A 22,566-nucleotide genomic window follows, 5' to 3' on the forward strand; every position below is an offset into this window, starting at 1 on the left:
AACTCGCCTAAAATTTGATTATCTTTAATAAATCTTACCATCTCACTCTACTTTCATTATGTTTATAGAGAAACCCTCAATATGTAATAATTCTGAATCGGTAAAGTAAGTTCATTGAATTAAGTACCTAGATGTTTGTTATAATACAACTATATTTATGACATCAATTTTAAATGCATAATTTTAAGTGCTTAATATTACTGCTTTATAATAAAAATGATAAAGGACAAGTAATGTAAACATGGTGAAATAAAGAATGACATAATGTCGTAGAAGTATATACTTTTAGAGTCTATTCATGACGCAGAAAGGAATTTGGTAGTGCTCTGATGCTGCTCGGTTGAGTTTTGATAAAAATTGGAGTGTCGATATTCATAAGCATCTTACTATGTTATTATTGTTCATTTTGTCTAAGGATAATCAATAATATTAATATTGGCATATTGAGTGTAATCTAATGAGGAAATTCAGCAGTTTAAAAAATATATATATATCCTAGTTAATACGACCATTAAACTAAGCAAGATTTTTTTAAATATTACTACGAATTTTTTAAGGTTTTTGTAATTTTAAAATGACATCACCCGTGACATAACCAGTTCTCACCGGTGAGTCATCCTGACATTTAAAAGTAGAACCCAGTACCTGTCAAAATACACTAAACATAAAAAAATATGACTTCTTGGAAACCGGAAATCTATTACAACACATTTCAACGCTTTCATTGATTAGTTGATTGAAAAGAACTTGTGAAGTCATTCATAGCAGTTCTTTTTTATTAAAAACCCTTTTTATAAATTTTTCCATACATTTTTGAGAATCTTCGGCGTACAATTAAATACTCAAATGTTTACCGCATATGCAATTGCTAACACAATAAATAAATTAGAAAACATTTGTGTAATATCAAATTTCCCGTAGAACTTTCTGTTTGTATAATTTTATCATTATTATTATAAGATCCTAAAAAAATCTGTGAAAACTGTCATGTAGATCAGATAGATAGTAGAGAACCAATGAACGAAAGTGGTTTGATCACGTGGAAACAAATTCAGCTTCCTTAAACTTGGGAGAAGGAAGCCAAACACGGAATGGAGCAGAGATTTTTTCTGGAAGTGGTCAAAGCTCTCTGGTGACTATTAGAAAAATAAAACCACCTCATTCAATAATCTTTGGTTTATTTTATTTATCAAATTCGACTTTACAATGTAAATATCATACAGTTTTGTCAGTTACTGACATTGGCTAGTTATGAATAGTTATATTACTATATTAATTACATATTCTAAAAATGCATAACAAATTTAAACAAACATATTATTGGTTTAATTACTGAAACATGGAACAGTAAAAAGTGATGCATGCAATAATAATCATTATAAAATTTTTAATTACAAATAATTTGTTTTACAGTCATGTTTTATTTGAAAGTTAAGAAGATAAAATGTAAATGGTTTTCGTGAGGTTCAAAATAGACATGTTTTAAAAGAGAATTCACAGCTTTTACACAAATTTAGTAAGGTAGGTAGTTTGCATAAACAAAGGTTTCACAACATGAACTGCATTTTTTTTCAGAATTATTAATTGGAATTTCTTAGCTAAAAACTGAAGAATAGGAACCTATTAAAATAATTGTATGGCAAACTTTTTTAGCTGTTAACCACATTAGCTGATTTCCTATTTGTTCCTACAACCCCCTTTATGTTCATTTGTATGTTCAAGTTATTATACTACCGATTAGGTAGTACATTAGTGTAACAATTTATTTTTTCACTTGCAATATTTAGTGATCTGGTGCCTGTCACTATAAAAGATAATGTTAAACATTATGCAATGTGTATTCATAACAAACACAGAATAAAAAGCCGGTGTTGAACCAGGAGGAGCCGCAGAAAACTGTTGAGATGTAGAACTTCTTACAGGCATGTACAGATATCAGAAACTGAATACGTTAATTTGGAATAGTCATTGCACTTGGTATATAAAAATATTATTATGATATTATGCAATTCAAAGTTTATGTTTCCTTGTGAACACAATGTTTAAGAAAATTCGTCTATGGAGCAATGAACACCAAGCTATAAAGAAGCGATACCGGTTGTCAATTTCAATATAGAGGTAGAAATTATAGCTAATACCGAAAGTTAAGTTGCCACAAGACAGTTATACATTTATGATATTATATAATCATCAGATTTGCTTTCTATAAATTGCATGTGTAAATCTAAATAAAAATGACTATTTTATTTTTAACAGATAAAATAATCATACATAAAACTCAATAATTGCATTAAAACAAACAGTATCAGAAACCCTGCATCCAATGTTACAAATTTAATAACATATTCTTAAAATTCATAAGACATTTTAGTAAAAGACTCCCAGAAAGTTAACATTAAATGCAATGAAAATGAAAATTTATCAATAAATTAAGCCTATCGCTAAAAGTTACTGCAGTACAAAAGTAATCTAGTTTTTCACTATCAGTGTTTATTTAGTTCTCAATAATTAGTTCTTAATAATCAGATGTTATGTTTTAATTAACAATCTAAAAAAAAAAATATCATTTGCCTAAATGCATAATACGCTACACCAATAATACAGATAAATAGTTATTCTATAATTTATTACAAATTAAAATATTCTGAGGATAATGTTATAGCAGACAATTGTATATGTTCTTGTTTAAAATACAATGTTTCATAAACATTGACAATGAATGTAAAAGTTTACATTTTACTGAACTCGTTACAGCTTCATGATTTTTGTTAACATATTTTTAAAAATGGAAGTTAATGTTTTGTTTGACTAAAATATTATTTTCTACAAATAACATGGAATGATATTGACTATACTATTTACTACTTTTGACTATAAATTAATGTAGTTACACTACGCAATTTTGCGACTAATATGAACATTCTACATCAATCAAGAATCAAGATTCACTAAGATTTCTTATCGACCGAGTAAACAAATGTATAGTATTACTACTTTTTGAAGATACAACATACTATTTTTATGTATTTACTACTAAATCTGTATATATTTATTTGAGTTTGAATACAATGTTTTATTTTATTGAGAAGCCATGTAAAATAAAGTAAAATAACAAAGCCCATAGGTAAGTAAAAACTTGTAAAATGTGTATGTATTGAAATACTGTTTGAAAACAGGCATGTAAATTTATTTGTAAAATCTCATTTGAAATCAAATGTAGTTATTTGAAATATATATCAAAAATTAAATTAATGCAGAGATAAAAATTTCATCAAATGACTATATAGAATATGGTATAGCATAATATTATAATCATGGGACAGTGCAATATTTTAGTATCTCTAATGTCATTTTGAATTTATGAGAAGTACATAATGTACAAATCACAGAATTAAGAATAGTCCAGAAACCGCATACGCACATCAAACAGAAGGCGACTCAACTACTCATAAATGAGTAGGTTTACGTTTTGACCAATTAGTTTCATTGTAGACGTCGCTCAGTATGCAAATCCTGATTTGAATTCAACTATGCCGTGTTGTGTCCTTTTAAAGTTTAGAAATACTGCTAGGATCTTAAAGAAACAGGATGCGATTGCATCCATTGCGGTGATTACATTTCATCTTTAATTTGCAAATGAATGTGTATATAACAAATGCATTACTTAAAAATTGAATTATTTTTCCATCTGTCAGATTGTCAAAAAAACAAAATGGAAATTTCGTTAGTGTTGCCAGGATAAAATTTTTTTTACCCTACTTTGCTCATCTAATAAAAGAACTAATGAAAATTAGACCTCGGATTAAACAACGCCGTGGGGGACATTTGAACGAAATTATTTTTAAAACATCAAATATTATTTAACATGATATAAAAATATCCGTTTTATGTCAAATAAAATTTGTTTTATATTTTAAGTTCAAAGTTCATTAATTCAATTACTCTTATTAAATGACCCTTTACTTATCTACTCTGTTGTGTCAATCAATGTTTCCGCGTGCACATTAAAATTTTAGAGAAATAAACAGATTACTTTTTTTTTACCTTACATTTGTACTATGATTTTTATTTTTCATCAAGCAACATTACCCGGTGACTTCACGAATACCCGCGGCGAAAGTAAGTCGGAGTCGGGGAATTATTGGACACAGTCCGATGTATTCAAATATGATTCTACGCTCCTTCTGGATTATTCTTAATTCTATGGTACAAATAAATAAATAATAAAAATATGATAAAATTTAACATGTTTTACCGTAGTTAAATAATGTTGATGTATTGTCACATAATAAATAAAAATCCTGTGGAAATCATCGTACTTACTCCAATGTACATGGTTTAGCATTGCAAATGTTTAAGGGAAGATTATAGACCCACTGATTACTGTAATGAAATCAATAATCTGCTGTCTATTGTTCTTTTTTTCTTCAAAAATGTAATATCTTCGGTGATACCGCAATACCGCATAACCTATTTTATTATATTTCTTTACTGCAATAAGTTTGTTGCAGGGTCTGAGAACCGTTAGTTTTAAATTATTGGTATTTTATCTCAAAATCATTATTCATTGTCAGAATCAGAAAGACTATCATTATAGTCTTTTTGATACTCTAGCGGAATTTTCGGTTGATCAAAATCATAAGAAATATGTAGTAACAGGACGCTCTTTAGGTTCCCTCAATTGAAACTGAAAAAAACTCAGTTGATAGTTACATGGTTTGTAGTATTACTAACGATATATTTATATCGAAGTTTAGTATAATGCGTAAAATAAACATGACCAATTACTACGATCTTTACAATATTACTCTGCTTAAATTGAAATTTGATTATGTATGATAATATTTTAAAGTATGCACAGCGATATAATATATATCTCGCACCCAATGTACTGTTAAAATGCTATTTAGAGATATTTGTGGTGAAAATTTTGAAAAGTTCTTAAAATTACAACTTTAAGTAACATCTTAAATGTATAAAAAAGTTCTTTCCATGTTGTTTATTACAACTATAAAAATAGCATAGTCTTAAATGATTGCCCTATCTTCTGGCACTTGCCTAGTATCAGAATGAAAGTAGATGTTGTTATAGTGAAGGTATACTCGAATGATTAAAAAACTCAAGGCAACGCTTTCTGAATTACTATTCAAAATAATTTATTTAATTTAGATTTGTGATATTCATTTCATTCATTCATAATTCCCTTTTTAAACTTAATGATGTGGGAGTGGTACACCAACCGTAACGTATCATTTTTGTAAGATGAAGGTAACTTGATCAGTCTTACGCTTCAGGTGCCAGTAATAGGACTACAAAATATTTCAGTGTAAAACACCTTTATAATATTTGGTATCAACCATTTGCGGGATTGAACCCGAGACCTCTTGCATGGTAGGAAGACGCGTTGACCATTTGACTAAGATGAAAATATTAATTTACCAGGTAAACAAATTATTTTTCAAACCCTTTCATAATTTAAGTTGTAATAGTCTTACATTGGGGGTGCGATATATTATATTATAAGCATGTGGTAAAATTGTTGAATTATTCATATATACATATATAAATTATTTGGTTTTTTGGATTACAATGACAATTAGAAGTAATAGTCACATGTTGTGTCTAAATTAAATAATAAAAAGTATATAATGCACCTGAGAAGATATCACAATAAATAATATAAAATTAAATTGATAACTAATTTTTCTTAGTACATAAATCACAACCATTATACTGTTATTTCAAACCATATTAGGAATGATAAAAATATTAAAATAAGTTAACAAAATTAAGTACAGGCTTCCGAAAAATATAAATATTACATTACAATCTAAGTTGTTTGAAAAATCTACAAGTATTTTTATAATTCATCTAAAAATTAATATTATTTTCAAATCTACTATTACAAAGCTAAAAATTATACTAATACGTATGAGTTAAATAATTTACAGACAACTACGTCTTATGAAATACACTGGTTACTTTAATGGGAGTCTTTAAAATTAAAAAATGTGTACGAAAATTTCAATAATCTCAATACTTATTAACAAATTTTATTTGTTTCACTTCACAAACTTAAAATGATTCAATGTTTTTTTTCTTCACTTCGTTCCCATTATATGTTTGTTTCAGCGATGCCGATTGGTCTTCGAGGCTTTTCTTCAGACCTTCTATGGTTTGAAGCAGCATCTGGAAATCAATTTCAATCGATTAATTAAAACAGAAGTACCATTTGGCAAAATAACATTCAGTGGCACCTCTATATTCGTTGTTAATCATCACCATTCCCTTTCCACACCTAATAGTCCATAAGGCACGCTTTGGTTCACCAAGACTGGAAAATAGGATGATCAGTCAATATTCTGGTCTAAAAACACTTTTTTGAATGAATGTTTCATGTCAACCAAGTCGGGAATCGAACCTGAAACCTTTTGCTTGGTTTTTGCACTAAACAAACGGTCACTAATGACACCTATTTAACTCTCAATTTGTGACAGTTAAGCTTGTTTTAACCATCCCAAATTGCATAATGAAACATTATTCTAGATAAATAGGGGTTTTTTATGGTTGTTTACTTTGCTCGTATTACAACGTTTTTCTTCCGTTTGAAGCAAGGTCTGGTAAGTATGGCCCCGGTCCTAATTTGGAACTAAAACTGCATTCCTTTACTGTCACACAGAGAAACTAAAACATGGTCAATGTACTAACCATGTGTATTTGATTGATTATAAATTGACAACACTGCAGTGAGAGGTGCAATTCAAGCTTTTAATATTTCAATAATTTATTTTTGCAGTTTGGTTGAAAAGGAATATTAAATTTTTACTAAATTAATTTTAAAAATTGACAGTGAATATGGGAAATAACTAGTCTTTATGAACAGTTTCGGGAAAGGGGTGGGTGTCTTCATTGTTTTTCATTATTTTGTTAATTTGAATAGGGAACATTTATGTTGTTTATTCAAATGACATTATCTTAGATTCATAGGGGAAATTATTAAAAACTGTAAAAAGTAATTTACCTGTCTTCTGAAAAGGGTAAGTTGTTTCTGAAATTGTCCCTGTTGCTGCTGCAGTAAGTCACTTCTATGACGGGAACGTTCCTCGGCATCCAGCCTCTCCGCCCTCAAGCGAGCCACCTTCTCACGAAGACCAGCTCGACATTCATCAGTTCCTTGCAACAACAATAAGAGCTCTACTTCAATTGTCATGCAGTGCAAAAATGTGATTACTTACATCACATATCACTAAGATATAATGGAATCCACAAATCAATCAAATACTGAATAGTAGTTAGTTAGTTAAAAGCGTAAAAAAAACCAATTGTTATCTCCTTTTTTTGTCTTATATTATAGTAAACATGTATTTTTCTAGTCTTGTAATAGAAATGTGCGACAAAATTATCCGTTTTATGGCTGTTGAAATGCAAAATCTGTATAAATTTATATTAATCTATGGTAATTTAAAGCCCTTTTAAAGTGAAGCAAAGCTTTAAGTGTAAATACTGATGTGATTGTTTAAAATCTACAGATTGTAAATTATGATGATATTTTTACTTTACAAACTTAAAATATGATAACACAACTTACAGAAAGAGAAACTAAATGAAATAAAATAAAACATTTTCAATTTAAAGGGGTTATATTACCTTGATCATCAACTGTAGATGTTTCTCCATCGGATTTTTGTCTTACAAGATGATGAGAATCTAAAGATTTTTGCAGTCGGTCAAATGTAGCACTCCCAGAGTACACTTTTCTCTTGACAGGTTCACTTTGTGGACAATAAGATGAATCTGGAACTCTATGTCCAATATCTATTGAACGAAACGTTAACAGTGGAGGTCTTTTGTCGTTGGAATCTTTTTTGGCTGGATCTACATCACCATCTGACGAACTAGAAGTAGCAATGACATTATCGTGTCCGTTATGTGCATGAGCCTTGTGTGGAGAGTTCCTGTTAAAAAAAGCTTGTTTTTTAGGACTTTTGTTAAATGTGGAACTGTTAATATTTTTATGTACAATGGATTGTTCTTTTTCAGTCGACTCATCACTATCATCGTCAATGTGGAGAACTTGTGAAACTGGTTGAGGAGTTCGAGGACGGCACAAAGGAGAATTAGAATGAATGTTCCGCCCATTGATTTGTAGAATTGGTGAGCCAGGCTTAATACTCGACATCAAGTTTCTCGCTGGACCAGGGAGATTTAAGTTCCTTCTATGCATTCTTGGGGAATTAGGACACTTGACATTATTCGGTCGACTAGATTCAACGTTTTTAGTCATTATACTTTTTTGAACTATTGGCGAATGAACTAAAAGCTTTTTTGGACTAGAAAATATGTTTTCATTTACACTTGGATTTGGTTCTCGACGACTGAGTTCTGGAGAATTAATTTGCATAAAATTGGTGATATGGTTTTTCTTAGGACTAAATCTAGGGGATCCACAAAGTTTAGGACTTCCAGGAACAGAGTCTCCCCCACGTTTAGGATTCAAGTCACACTCTCCATTCCTTAACAACTCCACTCTTTTATTAGGGGGTGGATTATTTAGAATACGTCTTGGAGAGCCCAAAATAGGAGTGCTTGCCTTCATTGTTACCAGAATATGTTCTGCCTCTAATATGAGTTCTTTATATTTTTTATCGGCTTCCTTATCAGCTTCTATTAGAGCTATCTCTGAATCGAAATTTGATAGGTAATTACCATTTGAGACAGTTTGTTTGAGGGCACAGCTACGTGAAACATAGCTTACGGAGTTTGATCTACGTTTCAAGGCATCTAGTCTTGTATCTTGAATAACAAGAGTTCGTTGGACAGACATTCGTACAGGAGACTGATGACTGCGGATCTCTGATATATCGTCTAAAGGCTTTCTTCTGTGGCTAACTGGAGTTCCACCGAGACTACGTGTCGCTGGGTCCCGAGGGCGGCGCCTCCTCGGAGCCCGAGGTTTCGTATTTTTCTTAGATCCACTAGTGGATCGTCGTGCACTATTATCTCTATGCCTAGATAGTTTTCTTGACAACTCATTTGGGAAATGATAGTAATTCGAATGACCCAAACGTCGAGGTCCTCTTTCAGAGTCACTTAGATTTAGATCTTGGAAGGAATCCTTATCAATAAAGTCTAAATCGTCAGGATCTTGTTCATCTCCTCCATCTTGGCCAGTATCAGCATCAGTATCTCCGCAGTCCTCACAGTCGGTGGGGTCACTATCAGAAAGGATATCTGTTTCTCGCTCATATACATAGCTCTCATCATATTTTCCCATCATTTCGTGGAGTGTGAGATCATCATCGCTAGATCGCTGACTGCCTGAAGAGCTAGATGATACTGCTACTCCCAGCCTTCGTGGAGACCAGGTAACAGAAGGAACCCTTAAAAGAATGAAAATGTTTGTTGAATTCATTTGTGGTAATAAATAGACTCATAACTTTTGTTCATATGAATTGTATGTGTGTTTAAAAAAGGTGTGCCTGGTGTTCTTTGAAAAATGTAATGGATATTACTTTTGGGGATAATTTTGGTTTAGTAAAATTGAGCTCTCTGATTGCCATGTGCAAATGTCAGCTTGAGAAGGAAGATACTAACCACATTATTTTGGATGCCTGATAAACAATTGTTATTCTGAATTTCTTTCAGACCTCTCCAATATTAACATTCCACTCCCTACCAATATCATAACTCTCCCGCCCTCACCTAATAAACCTGTTTATGATTTTATGTAAATGTCCTGTAATTAATGGGAATTAAGTTGTAAATATGTTTTAGACAGTGTAATATTAGATACTTTATTACAACTTTTTTACACATTTATTTAAACACATTTATAAAACTTACTAACATAAAAATGTGTATATATGTATAAAAAAAAACATGACACTGGCAAGAACACCTCAGCCGCGAGGTGAATAAAGCCACAAAAAAAGAGAAGAAGAGCTATCTGATATTTAGTAGTATGATTGGATGTTGTAAAATACATTTTTCTAACAAATACTCACGGGCTGCGAACAACCGGACTCGCTTCTCTTCGTAGCCCAAGGATGCCTTTTTTTGGTTGCAGTTTCCCATCAGGTCCACTGATCCGAGTGGAAGAACTAGTGCTTCCATTGCAGGAGTCTTCAGCTCCACTCTTGGGGGCGGGGGATGTCCCCAGCCAGGGGTTGGTCCTGATGCGGCTCCTCTGACGGGGGGACGGGCTGGCCAGGGCTGCGGGGGGAGGGACAGTTGGCGGCGGGGGCTGGGGCAGGGTGGGGGGACCGATGCGAGGACGCCCAACATCGCAGGACTCTGATCGGCGGTGGCCAGGAGGTATGCAGCGCTAAAATTCAAACAAAATAACAGTGACTGATTTACGCAATTTAATCTCAGTAGTATCACAAAGGCTAAACATGTCAATATCAGTCAGCAAAACAAAACATCTTACAGTATCTAGACAACCTATAAAGTGTAGGCTGACTATCAATAACAAGCCAGTGGTCATGAAATTCAGATATCTAGGAGTAGAAATCTCAAGTCATAACAATTTGTATATTGAAATCCGAGAACAGGTCAACAAATATCAAACTATGTCGGGGTGTCTAAGGAATGTAATATGGAAAAATAAACATATGCGTGCTGATAGTAAGGTCAGAATATACAAGGCATGTATAAGACCCATCATGACGGAAGTGCGGGCTTACACTGTTTGTATCAAAGGGCTTCTCAGAACGGCTGCAATAAAGGTCTTAAGGTCGATTACTGGAAAAACACTCCGAGACCGAATTCGTAATACTGTAATTAGAGATACGTGTGAAGTAGAGGATATCGCACGATGGAGCAGATCCAGAAGAAGATACTGGAGGGACCATGTGGACATAATGAGCAGTGACAGACTTTTGTACACTGCAGCTACTGAAATCCCATCTGGACAACGTCCGCCTGCAAGACCACCCCAGAGATGAAGGAACTTCTCATCTCAGGAGAACAACCAGTTTTCTGTAACACAGACCTTAGGCTCTCTTAAAAGATGATGAAGAAGAAATCACAGTGAAAGGGGCAATAAAAGCAGTATAATTAAATTCAATTGAAATTGCGATTAATGGAATTGAAATTTTAAAAAGTAGTTCGTTTGATGACAAAAAGAAATGTTTATTTTAGTATGAACTAAAATCGATAGGAAGACCCTGTCAAAACGGGGAATGAAAATGTGGAAAGCGCTTTAATTGAGTAGCAATTTCCAACTAATTTATGAATTGAAAAAAAAAATTGCTAAAAGTATTTTGAATAAACAAAGTCGAGAATTTACAAGATGAAGTGAAATATTTTTTCGTACATTTTTTTTCTGTTTCTTGTACAAAAGTGTGACTGTAGATTAATAACAAGTAAAGAAATCATACGATTTCGCCATTTTAAAACGATGTTTTTTTCGAAATTGCGCCATTAAAAAAAATAAGACCAAAACAATGATTTTAACAATTTTTTTTTTACGACTATTGAAGGAATATTTTTACCTTAAATTTTAGAAAAATACTACAAAATTTGTATGATTTAAAATGCTTGCATTTCTTTTGAAATACCAAACTATTAAACAAATATATTATCCCATATTAATTTATCATATTAAAAAAAAAACTTCAATGCGTCGTCTTTACATGAGTACCAATAAACCTGAATTTAGTCTAAATTTCAAGAGACGTAATGTCGAAAAGTAAGTATGAATATTATATTTTAAGCATATTTTTTTATCAGAACTGCCTCAGAAAATGATTATTTTTGTTTAATATTTACTTATTTAATTTTGATTTTAAGTACACAATTTTTATGAGACTACCGCTTTAATAGTCTACATTTGCATATTATTATACGAGTTTATTGCATTTAGGGATTTAAATGAATAAAAAAAGATTAAATCAGAGATAAATGATGAAAAATGAAAACAGAAAGCAATACCTTCCGGCCACCCGAAGCGGTTTGCATCCAAACGTACCTCTTAGTACACATTAAAATTAGCACCGATTAGCACTAAGAACAAATATTTCACAAATCCTAACATAGAATGCAAATAATCAGTACTACCTTTTTGTTTTAGCAGTTCTATTAGCTAAGTGAATGACGAATGGAAAAATGTATTAATATAAGTAGGACGCGTGTTTTAGTCATTAGCACCATAAAATATCATAATAAATTTATGAATATGTTTTGTGTCTTAGAAATGCTTGACCGATGATTTCACAGGTCAACCAATGAATATAATATTTGTGCACTTAACTAGTATTTTTAAAATAAGTATTATATTTAGTATGTGTTTTTATGGAAGTTTCATTATTATTTACCTTGCTTAAAATGCACAGGGTTTATATTTACTTACTCATAAAAGAGATGGATATTTCTCCAAAATCAGCGTCCCATTACCCAATAATATTTAAACTCTCTTGTCCCCACCCAATAAATATGTAGTTATATATGGAATTAAGTTGTAAATAAGTTATATATTATGTAAAGTGTATGCAATATTAAATACTAACACACTAACTTGTATGTATAGTACTAACACATGTGTAAATATTTAAATAAGATATCTTAAACTTGACACTGGCTAGAACACCGCAGTTAGGGGTGAAAAAAGCCAAAAAAACTAAGAAGAAGATGGATATTTCTTTTTTTAAATGCTAGCCGGTTGTTCCGACCAAAAAAATATGTTAAAAAAAGTTATATAAATGCTGCGTTTTTGTCCCTTAGGGTAAGTTGCACCAAAAAACAGTATTTTGATAATTTCCAAATGTTTGTAGACAAGGATGGATTTCCCTCGCTTAGAAGGTGTCAAGATTGAAATTTGTTGCAACAGAGAAGGAAAACACGTTTGAGAAGGAAATATGGAAGTCTTGGCTTAGGGCTTATGGTCATAAGTGGTTTAAGGGGCCACTTTACACACTGTGTAATATTCATGATTATGTATATGTTTAAACACCCACATTTACTCAACTCTTTCGTCGAATGAATTTTGTGAAGTAAAAGAGCTAAAACCTTTATTTATGTGGGTGAGATTCATCTGGTTTAATTATTTCACCAAGTAGACAACCCTCCCTGTTGCAGTAAATTTGTAAATTACTAACTCCCTATGCAGTTAAATCCAGCTTGTCTACAAACTTTGGACATACTCAAAACATTGCTGATGTAAATATACAGTGAGAAAGTTCCGTATTTTTTATTTTTTGTTTATTAGCGCAGTGATTTTTCAAAGTTTGGTAATTTTTAAATTACGAAACGCGTGTGACGTCACACGTTTTCTTCGATGAATTCTGACGATTGGTGAATTGGCTTCCCGTAAATTGGAGATTCATTACAACTCTCTATAATTGGCTGATTCGGGAGAACTAGTGACGACCTTCAAAGTGGTTCGTTTTTATTGAAATCATTTTTCATTTTGGGTATAATTTAATGCTCTAATGTTTAACGTGTGGAAACAATATCACTTTGGAACATTTTCATTGCCTTATACCTAAAATTCCGAATTCGTCTAACAACTCAACACTGGGATATCTGAGAGCCTTTTTTAAAAAAAAATCGACGATCGACTTTTGAGCGTCATTAGATTAGTCTATTCATTACCTTTGGTAATTCCTTGGTGGTGGGCGGCGCAGTCTCCGCTGCCTGGGGCCGCGGGGCGGGGGCTGGGGTGGGGGCGGCGGCGAGGGCGGCAGCCTGCTGGAAGTAGTGGGTGCCGGTCCTGATGTTGATGTAGTACTCGGGGGGGCACGCGGCGCCGGGCGAAGTCCCGTCCGTGGAGTAGCCCGTGGAGTAGGCGCTCTCGGGGGACGACAGGGAGGCTCCGCCCGCCGGGGGCAACATGGCCTCCAAACTACCGCCGCCGCCGCTGCCGCTGCTGCAGCTCTGGAAACATGTGCATTTTTTGTTTGTTTATTTATTAAAATATTTATTTGGAGCAAAGCGCATTTTGCCTATAATAGGGAAATATCACTTTATTTAAAAACATTTTTAAAGTAATGAAATACTGTCCAGTAAAAAAACATTTTTTGATATTTATTTGTAATTTTGAATTTCCACAAAAACTGTGATTCTATTGGCCACGCCCCTAATACGTCACTATTCATGTTTATTTGGTCCTTGCCATATAAATTTTGTGTAGAACAATATCACAAAACTTGACGTCATAACATCCAAGGCCAAACACGTCGCGTTTTTCTACGAACGTGTTTTTATTGACCTTCTTTTTTACATTTATGTATGAAAACATTTTTTCACAACATCCATATTGATTTTAAAAATACAATTAATTACTCTAAATCCATTTCATATATTTTTATCTGTATTCGTAGTATGTGATATTTTCCTATTCTGGCATGGTTTCGGGGTGGAAAAAAAGCCTACATGCCAAAACCTCATTGAATCAATGTCAAAAAGAGTAATGATATTGATATGTGGTATTTACTCGGTACCTACTAATTTTATTTTTAAAATTTAAAACATGATATTTTAACAGACTAAATTATTCTGTTCGGTACTTTACACTGATGATACGTATCCTTCGAACTCTGAATAAAATATGAAATAAATTATTAAACTGTTTATAAAAACAATGTTTTCAATGCTCTCTTAGATACGACGCGACAACCAACAGATCCGTTCTGTAGCAAACCGTTTGTGATTCTAACCGGACTACAATACGATACCGAATACCGAGAATGTTAATTTACTTACTAAACACCCGGTAATGGAACCTTGCGGATAATTTATTCATGAACATAATCGAAACCCGGATAACTCTGTCCAAATCCGATACAACTCTAGACGTAATACATTAATTATTGATAAACAGTATCCGTGGCGAAGGGATACTTAGTTAAATTAAACATAATAAAAAATAGAGCCGGTTCTTCATTCGACAAATAATAGTTTAAAGCACTCCCTGAAATAAACAGACTACAAAGACAGCAAAATAAAATATTAAAGTTAGTATATGACCTTCCCTATCTAACAGCAACTAAAGAACTATTTAAACAAACTAAACAATTAAATGTAACTGAATTCTTTAAACTAGAATCCTTAAAATTTATTCATAAATTAGCCACTGATGTAATTGTAGACGAAGAATTAAAACTTGAAAAAAACTGTAGTGAACATGAACACAATACGAGAATATCAGAAAAATATCATATACAACCTTTTAAAACGAGAAAAGGACAATCGGGACTAATAAACCATGGACTGAAATTATACAATAAACTACCAGACAAAACTAAACAAAAGACTCAGACAACCTTTACAAAAGATGTTAAAAATATTATTATTAACAGTAGAATGCGAATTTTAAAAGTAAAACTATTTTGTTAAATGTATGTAACCCGTAAGGGTTTATCAATGAAATTTAAATAAAAAAATATTGAAACGAAAGCGAAATATTGAACAGGTACTGAATTCTAATGTTTAATACTTTTTTAAAAATATAATAAATAAACCGAATGTACCTCAAGTAGATTAAACCTATTCATGACGTGGAACTCAAAAAAGGATTGGCATTCTATCCGCCATACTGATTTGTATTGTGACAGTAATTAATCAAAAGTATATTGTTATATATTAAGTATAAGTGTCCTCGGCACGGGTAACCCCAGTAAGGTCACAATATTTTTATTATAGTAAGTAAGATAAACAATATGAATAAATAAATAAATTATTATTTTTAGTCTCAATGCATGTACGAGTATGTATACGTTTAAATTAGTTACTATGATTTCATCCGCGTGTGATGACGTGGGCAAAGCTGCAATTTCAGAGTTGAAAAAAATGTGATTTTTTAATGAAGTGTAAAAATGGAGGAGGTTAGTAAACCATGAAACCTATAGTAATTTATTCGTTTTTTTATGTTAAAAAACATTTTTAAAAATGCATTACTTTAGTTTAAAAAATCATGTATGGAACTAGGGTATTTTTTTTTTACTTTTGAAAAAAAAATGTATTTTTGTTACTTCATTAACAACCAGAATTCTTCGTCATGATTGGGTTTTTTAGTATATTTTTTTGTAAAATACTAAATCAATACACAATGCAGATCGTAAATGCAAGTGCAAATTTAAAATCTGCAATTTTTACAATGCAATATTTCATAGCACCTGAAGCGTAATACTGATCAAATTAGGTTTACGTACCTAACAGATGATCGAGATTTCCTGCATTCGGGGTTGCAATTCAGTGCCTTATGCCTCATCAGGTGCGAATAATGATATGATGATGATTACTTAGATATTAAAACGGACTTTTTATAAAAAAGTTATAAAAAAATTAAAATATTTTTAAAAAATTAAAACATTTTTTTTATAAAACACCCATTTTTTAATAAACCAAATAATAATTTGAAGGGAAGAAAAAAGTACTGTTTCACAAATAGGTTTTTTAAAAAACGATTTCATTTTACCTCACTTTGATGGGCAAATAGCAGAATATCAGAATGTGACAGTTTAATCTTGTAATGGAAAAGCAGCATAAAAGCAGCATAAAAGCGCCCATACTAAGCGAGTACTATAACGTGACAAAAGCTCGTACAGACGACAGAATCACCATAAATCACTCAGTAACGAAATTACCCAAAAAACCGACCGAATCCTATTAAGATAACGAATAGCGTGTGGTCACACCTTGATGTTTGTGAAAAATTGAAAATAAAAGTTTGAATGTATTAAGTTGTGTCTGTTTTATGAGCACCAAAAGTAAAACAAAATGGCAAAGGTTATACGCCATTCGAAAGAAAGTTTTCTCTCTACAAGATATTATGTTGCTTTTATTTATTTATTTATTTTTTTGTACTACAACAGGTCACGAGGCCCAATTACAGTGGTGAATTATTTTATTTTATTTTTATTTTATTTCGGATTTTTACAGCTATTACATAAACAAAATAAGTAGAAAAATCCTAACAATGCTAAAGCCAATTAAAAAAATCCACTGTAAATATAATGACACATAATATATAAAAAAAGAAGTTTAGTAATTGTATTTGTGTGACGTTGTATTCATGTGTATGTGAATGTGTGTATGCGTGAATGAGGGAGAGGATACATGTGCGTGTGGGAATGAATGAGGGAGAGGGTGCGTGTGTATGGGTGTGTAAGTATAAAAAAATAATTGTTTAAAACTTGTAATTGTATTAAAAATGGTACAATAAAGAGCTTAGTAAAAAGTTAGAAACCTTTTTATTAAAATTCAAATCAAGAATTGATATAATTGTATTTTTTTTTGAAATTTAACTGATACACATCGAATGAATAATGTGCGACGAGTCCTACATTACATCACAAAACACCCAGGCTTGAGAAGAATCACATTGAATTTTTGTGTTCTCACCGGGAGTCGAACCCGGAACCTTCCGTGAGTGAGTCAAGCGTCTTGACCACTAGACCACGGAGACCGCCGTATTTTATTTTATGTTACGCATATTATTTTATTCGATTCGGAATGAAGCTGCCAAAGCTGCTCGCGATATTTACGTAGCGTACAGTGAAGATGCTAGAATTAATGACTGATTTGTTGTAAAATAATTAAAAAGAATACATTAATTTATTTATTCATTTATTTAAACGCCTTGTAGGCTTTTACATGTTTTACGTGTATTTATATATAAAGAACAGACATATTTTACACAAAAGTAGCAAAAAATTTAAAATGAAGTAATAAGAAAAAGAAAATAAAAATATATAAAACTAATCTTACATATAGTACATGCATACATTTATTCCAGTAGAAAGAACAGAAGTTCATTTTTTCCTATCGGTTATATTAAAAGAATCTTAAAATTAGAAGAATGTAGAAAAATAATAATTAAGAATACAGATATAAGTTAACAAAAGGTATACAATACAAAACAACATAGTATTTTTTAAGAATTTAAATTTGGATTTTGCGTATTCGTTGGCAAACACATGAATTCTCCTCATAGGCGAGTGTGCACTGTAGTTAGTTGTAGATACATTTATATAGAAGAGTTTATTAAATCGAGTAATCCGGCCTGGCACTCGCAAGTTAATTAGTTTTAACAGTTCGGAACAGTCAAATATTGAATTTAATATTTTAAACAAAAATAACAAATCATATAATTTTCTTCTAGTTTCTAATGTGTGTAAATTTAAATATTTATTTAAGTATGTATAATTAATATGTTCAACTGAAATACCCAATTTAAAATTTACGAAACGTAAAAATTTATGTTGAATTCTTTCGATATTATTAATATGCACATATTATTTTCTTTCGATATTATTATATTATTTCTTTGATATTATTAATATTCTTTCGATATTATTGTTATTATTATATTATTATCGATTAATTTATTGTATTTTTTTATTGAGTCTTCTTGTTTTCTTCATTTTAAAAAAACGGACCCAACTTAGGATAACACATAATTTAGAATTGTAGAAAAAAGCGGATATTTTTTTTTAACAAAATTTAAAAAAAAGACATTTTAAAAATGTATTGAAATTATTTTTGTATACACAGTACATGTTGCACCTCAAGAATAACAGTGGCATAATTCAAAAAACTCATTTTTACAGGACAGCAGTTACACACACACCCGCGTTATTAATAAACATTCATTCGCAAGTTCATTCACTTCTGCCATCTTGTTTTTAATGGAGAATATATTATTATTCGAGAACATTTCTGCCTACTTTAATTTAGGATTTGTGCCATTTTTATCGCTCAGGTGCGATGTGTTTATTCTACGATATCAAATTTACAAGTTCGATAAAACACTTCAATGATTTCATTTAAAAGTCGAACTTTTTTCATTTTCAAGATTTACTTAAATATTTCAATTTTTGGGGCATTTTCAAGGAGTCGTAGTAAACTAACTTAGAAAATGAGAATCCAGTTGTGACAGAGTGGGGTTCGAACCATGGACCTCTGGTCCGTGAGTCCGAGACAATAGCCACGAGATCACAACCCGGTTATTGTAGATTCCTGATGTTGGTTGTTGATCGCAGAATAATAATATTTATTGTTAGTTGTCAGTAGTCGCAATGTCGCAAGAAAGCTTGTTTTGTCAAGTGTGAAACTGCCCGTTATCTATCACGGCGTCGAATACATTCTGCGAATGCTTACGCGTAATTTTTAATCCCAAAAACTGCCCCGTGTAAAACAGTAAATAAAATGGCCAAGGATTCGTCAAAAAAAATATTGTACAAGAAACTGCTCAAGAGCTCTTGTGCATTTTTCCGACCCATGTAATTTATTTCAAATTAATTTACAGTTTACATATTCAAGAACTTACAATGGCTTTATGCCCCCATGTTAATCCATAATTTTATTTTTAACAAAGAAAAAATACAGTAAATTGAAATAAATTATTACGTTTTATATAATAACATATATATAGGACAAAGCGGGAGAGATAGATTATAATAACCATATATTAAACTACGCATAACATTTAAATGAACTAAAACATAGGACCTTACGTATAAACCTGGTTTAAAGTTACGCCTAGGCATAGTGGTAAAATTAGGATGGGAATACCATTTTTATTCAACCACTATAATAAGGATGGTATTCCCATCCGTATATTACCACTTTGCCAAGGCGTAACTTTATACCAAGTTTATGAGTAAGGCTTATTTTGACGAATCAAAAGACATTAAAATTTTACACGTAGAATATAAAGGGCTAAAGTTAAATAGATTAGACATTTTGGAAATAAACGAATATAATAAAAAATAATAGCGATATAATTTTAATAAATCAGCAGACAGATTTAACTCATGTGTGGCTATGCGGTAACGGATGTCTACCTCGGGTAAAAAACATTTAATAACTCTCTTATTTTTTTAAATAACCAACTCATATTTTTTGTAATCTTTATATGGACTTTTTTACACCAAAATAAGGAAACATTTTTATAAAAAATGCACGGGCTTTTTCTATTAAAAAACATTTTCTTCATTTTGTAAAATAAATTAAAACAAACGAAAGAGATGCCAGTATTATAAGTGGTTTATTAAATTTTATAAGAAAGAGCACGAGAATATAGCATATCAGAAGACCGACAAGGACACTATTAGTTAGGGGCGGAGCTTGAGTGACCGAGAAAACAATACCGAAAGAGTACGATACAGAATTATACCACTTGTGGGACAGAGAACACATTAGTCGCGTGAAGTTTTTTGTAGTATATTGAGCTGACGCTGTATTTAACACACCGTGTTCCCGAAATGTTTCTACAATTTATTCACAATTTATCTGATTTAAATTACTTTTTGACAATTCTTGATGGAATTTCATTGTAATGATGTAATATTTACATACATTTACATATAAGTTATTAATCAAAAATAATTGGTACACTTTCACTCATTTCCACACTTAAGATAATATTTTGATTTCTGTAAATCATCCTTACATTGTATAATATTCGCCAGTCTGAAGATGTCCATTAGAGGATGAAAGCGCTAATTGGTCAAACAAATAAGTGGAAGTGTGCCCAAGGATTTTTGATTAAAACCTTATATGTAAATATAAGTTATTACAACATTACATAATTTATCATGTCGCTCATCCGGTGCAATAACGACATAACTGCAGTGAATATGATTTTATTTTATTAAAGATTGTTATAGTCATAAATTACTTTTTAAAATATATTTTCACAATTTTTTTGAATATTACGTTAGTTTGGACTGTTAATTTGTTAACGGATTGCAAAAAGTTTTCAAAAATTACTTCAAATGATCTTAAAATATACCAATAAAAATATCAATACTTATATTTACGTCGTTGTTGTACTGGGATAATATATTTTTAGACAATTATGGCAAGTTATTACCTGTGGGTGAAAATAAGATCAACTGATAATATATATTTATTATTTAAATTTACTTATCGAAAGACTATTATCTCATTATTAAAAAAAAAAAATCTCAATACTATTTGACATTATTGGTTGATTATTTTAGTTAGGGTTCCTTTAATCATTATTTGGCTCATCGCGTATGATTGATACATCAGTACTCGAGCTAATCGATGATGAGCTTCAGTTTGATGATGACGATGATGAGCTTGATGTTGATATAAGGCTTCTTTTTTCCTTTTCTGCAGGCTTAAATTCATCACCACTATCAGTTAGCGAGAAATCTTCGTCATAATTACAGACATTACTCATCCAATCTCCGTTAATATTTTGTGGTGCTGATGGTCCTCCATCAGTTTTGTGGTCCTGAAAAATCACAGTAGGGTCGTTGTTACACAAAAAAAATTACAAATAGTTTGTCACAATCACCTTTATGTCTACACAGGCACAGACACAAGCGCTTTCGGCAGGTCCCCGCGCGCAACTTACAAATCAGGCGTTGTTGTCACTAGTACTTACAAAATTGTTCAAATTTTTCATTGGCACAAATGCTCCCTGGTAGTTTGTAGTCAAACTATCATTCTGCCGTTTTTGCACCGGATAAAACACGTATTTATAAGACTTGTGACATACTTATCACGGTTTTAAAAAAAAAGTTAGTTGTGTCGTTTTTGCCCCGGATGAGCGATGTCTCGAAATTTTAATAACAAAGAAATTGAGAACATTTAATATGCAAGTGATGAAAGTAACATGGAGATGGAAAATAGAGAAGATGTATTAGACGTGGAAGACAATATTGAGTGTGAAAATACAGAAAGTGAAAATGAGCCTTCCAAAGGAGTTTGAGGGGGGACCAAATTTTAGAATCAGATAATGATAATGAATAAAGAGAAACCGTTTTAGAGGGGAGCGAAAAATCCAGAAATTATACTTCACTACAACCCTACAAAAGTAGTTGTGGATATTGGAGACAAATTAACAAGATAATATTCTTGTATGAGAAAAACTTGAAGGTGCCTGCTTAGAGTTTTGATGGAGCTGATGGATATTGCTTGTTTAAACTCCTTTATTTTTATTTATTTGACACTTTATATATATATATATATATGTATATATATATATGTATAAATATATATATATATACATGTAAGGGCGGGCATATTACCTTAAGGCAATTTCTTTCTACCTACTTAAACCGTTCAGTTTGAGAAAATTATAAATACATGGACATATTGAATCTTACAATTTTATACAAAAATTAAAAAGAAAGATTAACAAAATAAACATTTAGTTAAAAAATATATACTTTACCATGAAGAGCGGAGAGGGGGTGGGAAGGAAAGAAGAAGGATAAAGGAACAATTTAAATATTTAGATAGTGACATTTTAATCTTGACTTAAATATAAATAAAGTAACTGTATTATGGATAAAAAAAACACTGATTAGAGAATCAACGATAGAAGTTTAAGAATATTCTTTCCGCGGTCGTTAGCTTTACAATTTGTAGTTTCTAACGTAAATACACGTAAACATAGTGTGTGAAATTCCACCGAAAGCAAACGAACGCTACCGAAATGTTTTTAGAAACGCACTATTCATGTTCTTTCTCTTCTTGCACCAAACCATCAATTTCCATGATGTTGAATTGCCAACACACGAAAGTTCAGAAGATGTAACAAGAAAAACAGGATGGTGTAAAAATGCCCAAATAAACATAGTGCAC

General features: G+C 31.5%; 1 protein-coding gene across 1 annotated transcript in view; it reads right to left on the minus strand.

Moving 5' to 3' along the window:
- Positions 1 to 4,062: 4,062 nt before the first annotated feature.
- Positions 4,063 to 22,566, minus strand: part of LOC148276245 (uncharacterized) — a 111,522-nt gene continuing 93,018 nt past the window's right edge. Inside the window, exons 3-7 of the mRNA XM_088234538.1 lie at positions 13,594 to 13,875; positions 10,005 to 10,324; positions 7,648 to 9,380; positions 7,022 to 7,194; positions 4,063 to 6,189 (exon numbers count right to left, since the gene is read on the minus strand). Of these exons, the coding sequence (XP_088090664.1) occupies positions 6,076 to 6,189; positions 7,022 to 7,194; positions 7,648 to 9,380; positions 10,005 to 10,324; positions 13,594 to 13,875 (2,622 nt within the window). The 3' untranslated portion in view covers positions 4,063 to 6,075. The remainder of the gene's footprint in view (positions 6,190 to 7,021; positions 7,195 to 7,647; positions 9,381 to 10,004; positions 10,325 to 13,593; positions 13,876 to 22,566) is intronic.

This window comes from Micrasema longulum, unplaced genomic scaffold, assembly GCF_059751315.1.
Source record: "Micrasema longulum isolate JH-2025_06_02 unplaced genomic scaffold, ASM5975131v1 h1tg001255l, whole genome shotgun sequence".
In the NCBI taxonomy this organism is placed as follows: Eukaryota; Metazoa; Arthropoda; class Insecta; order Trichoptera; family Brachycentridae; genus Micrasema; species Micrasema longulum.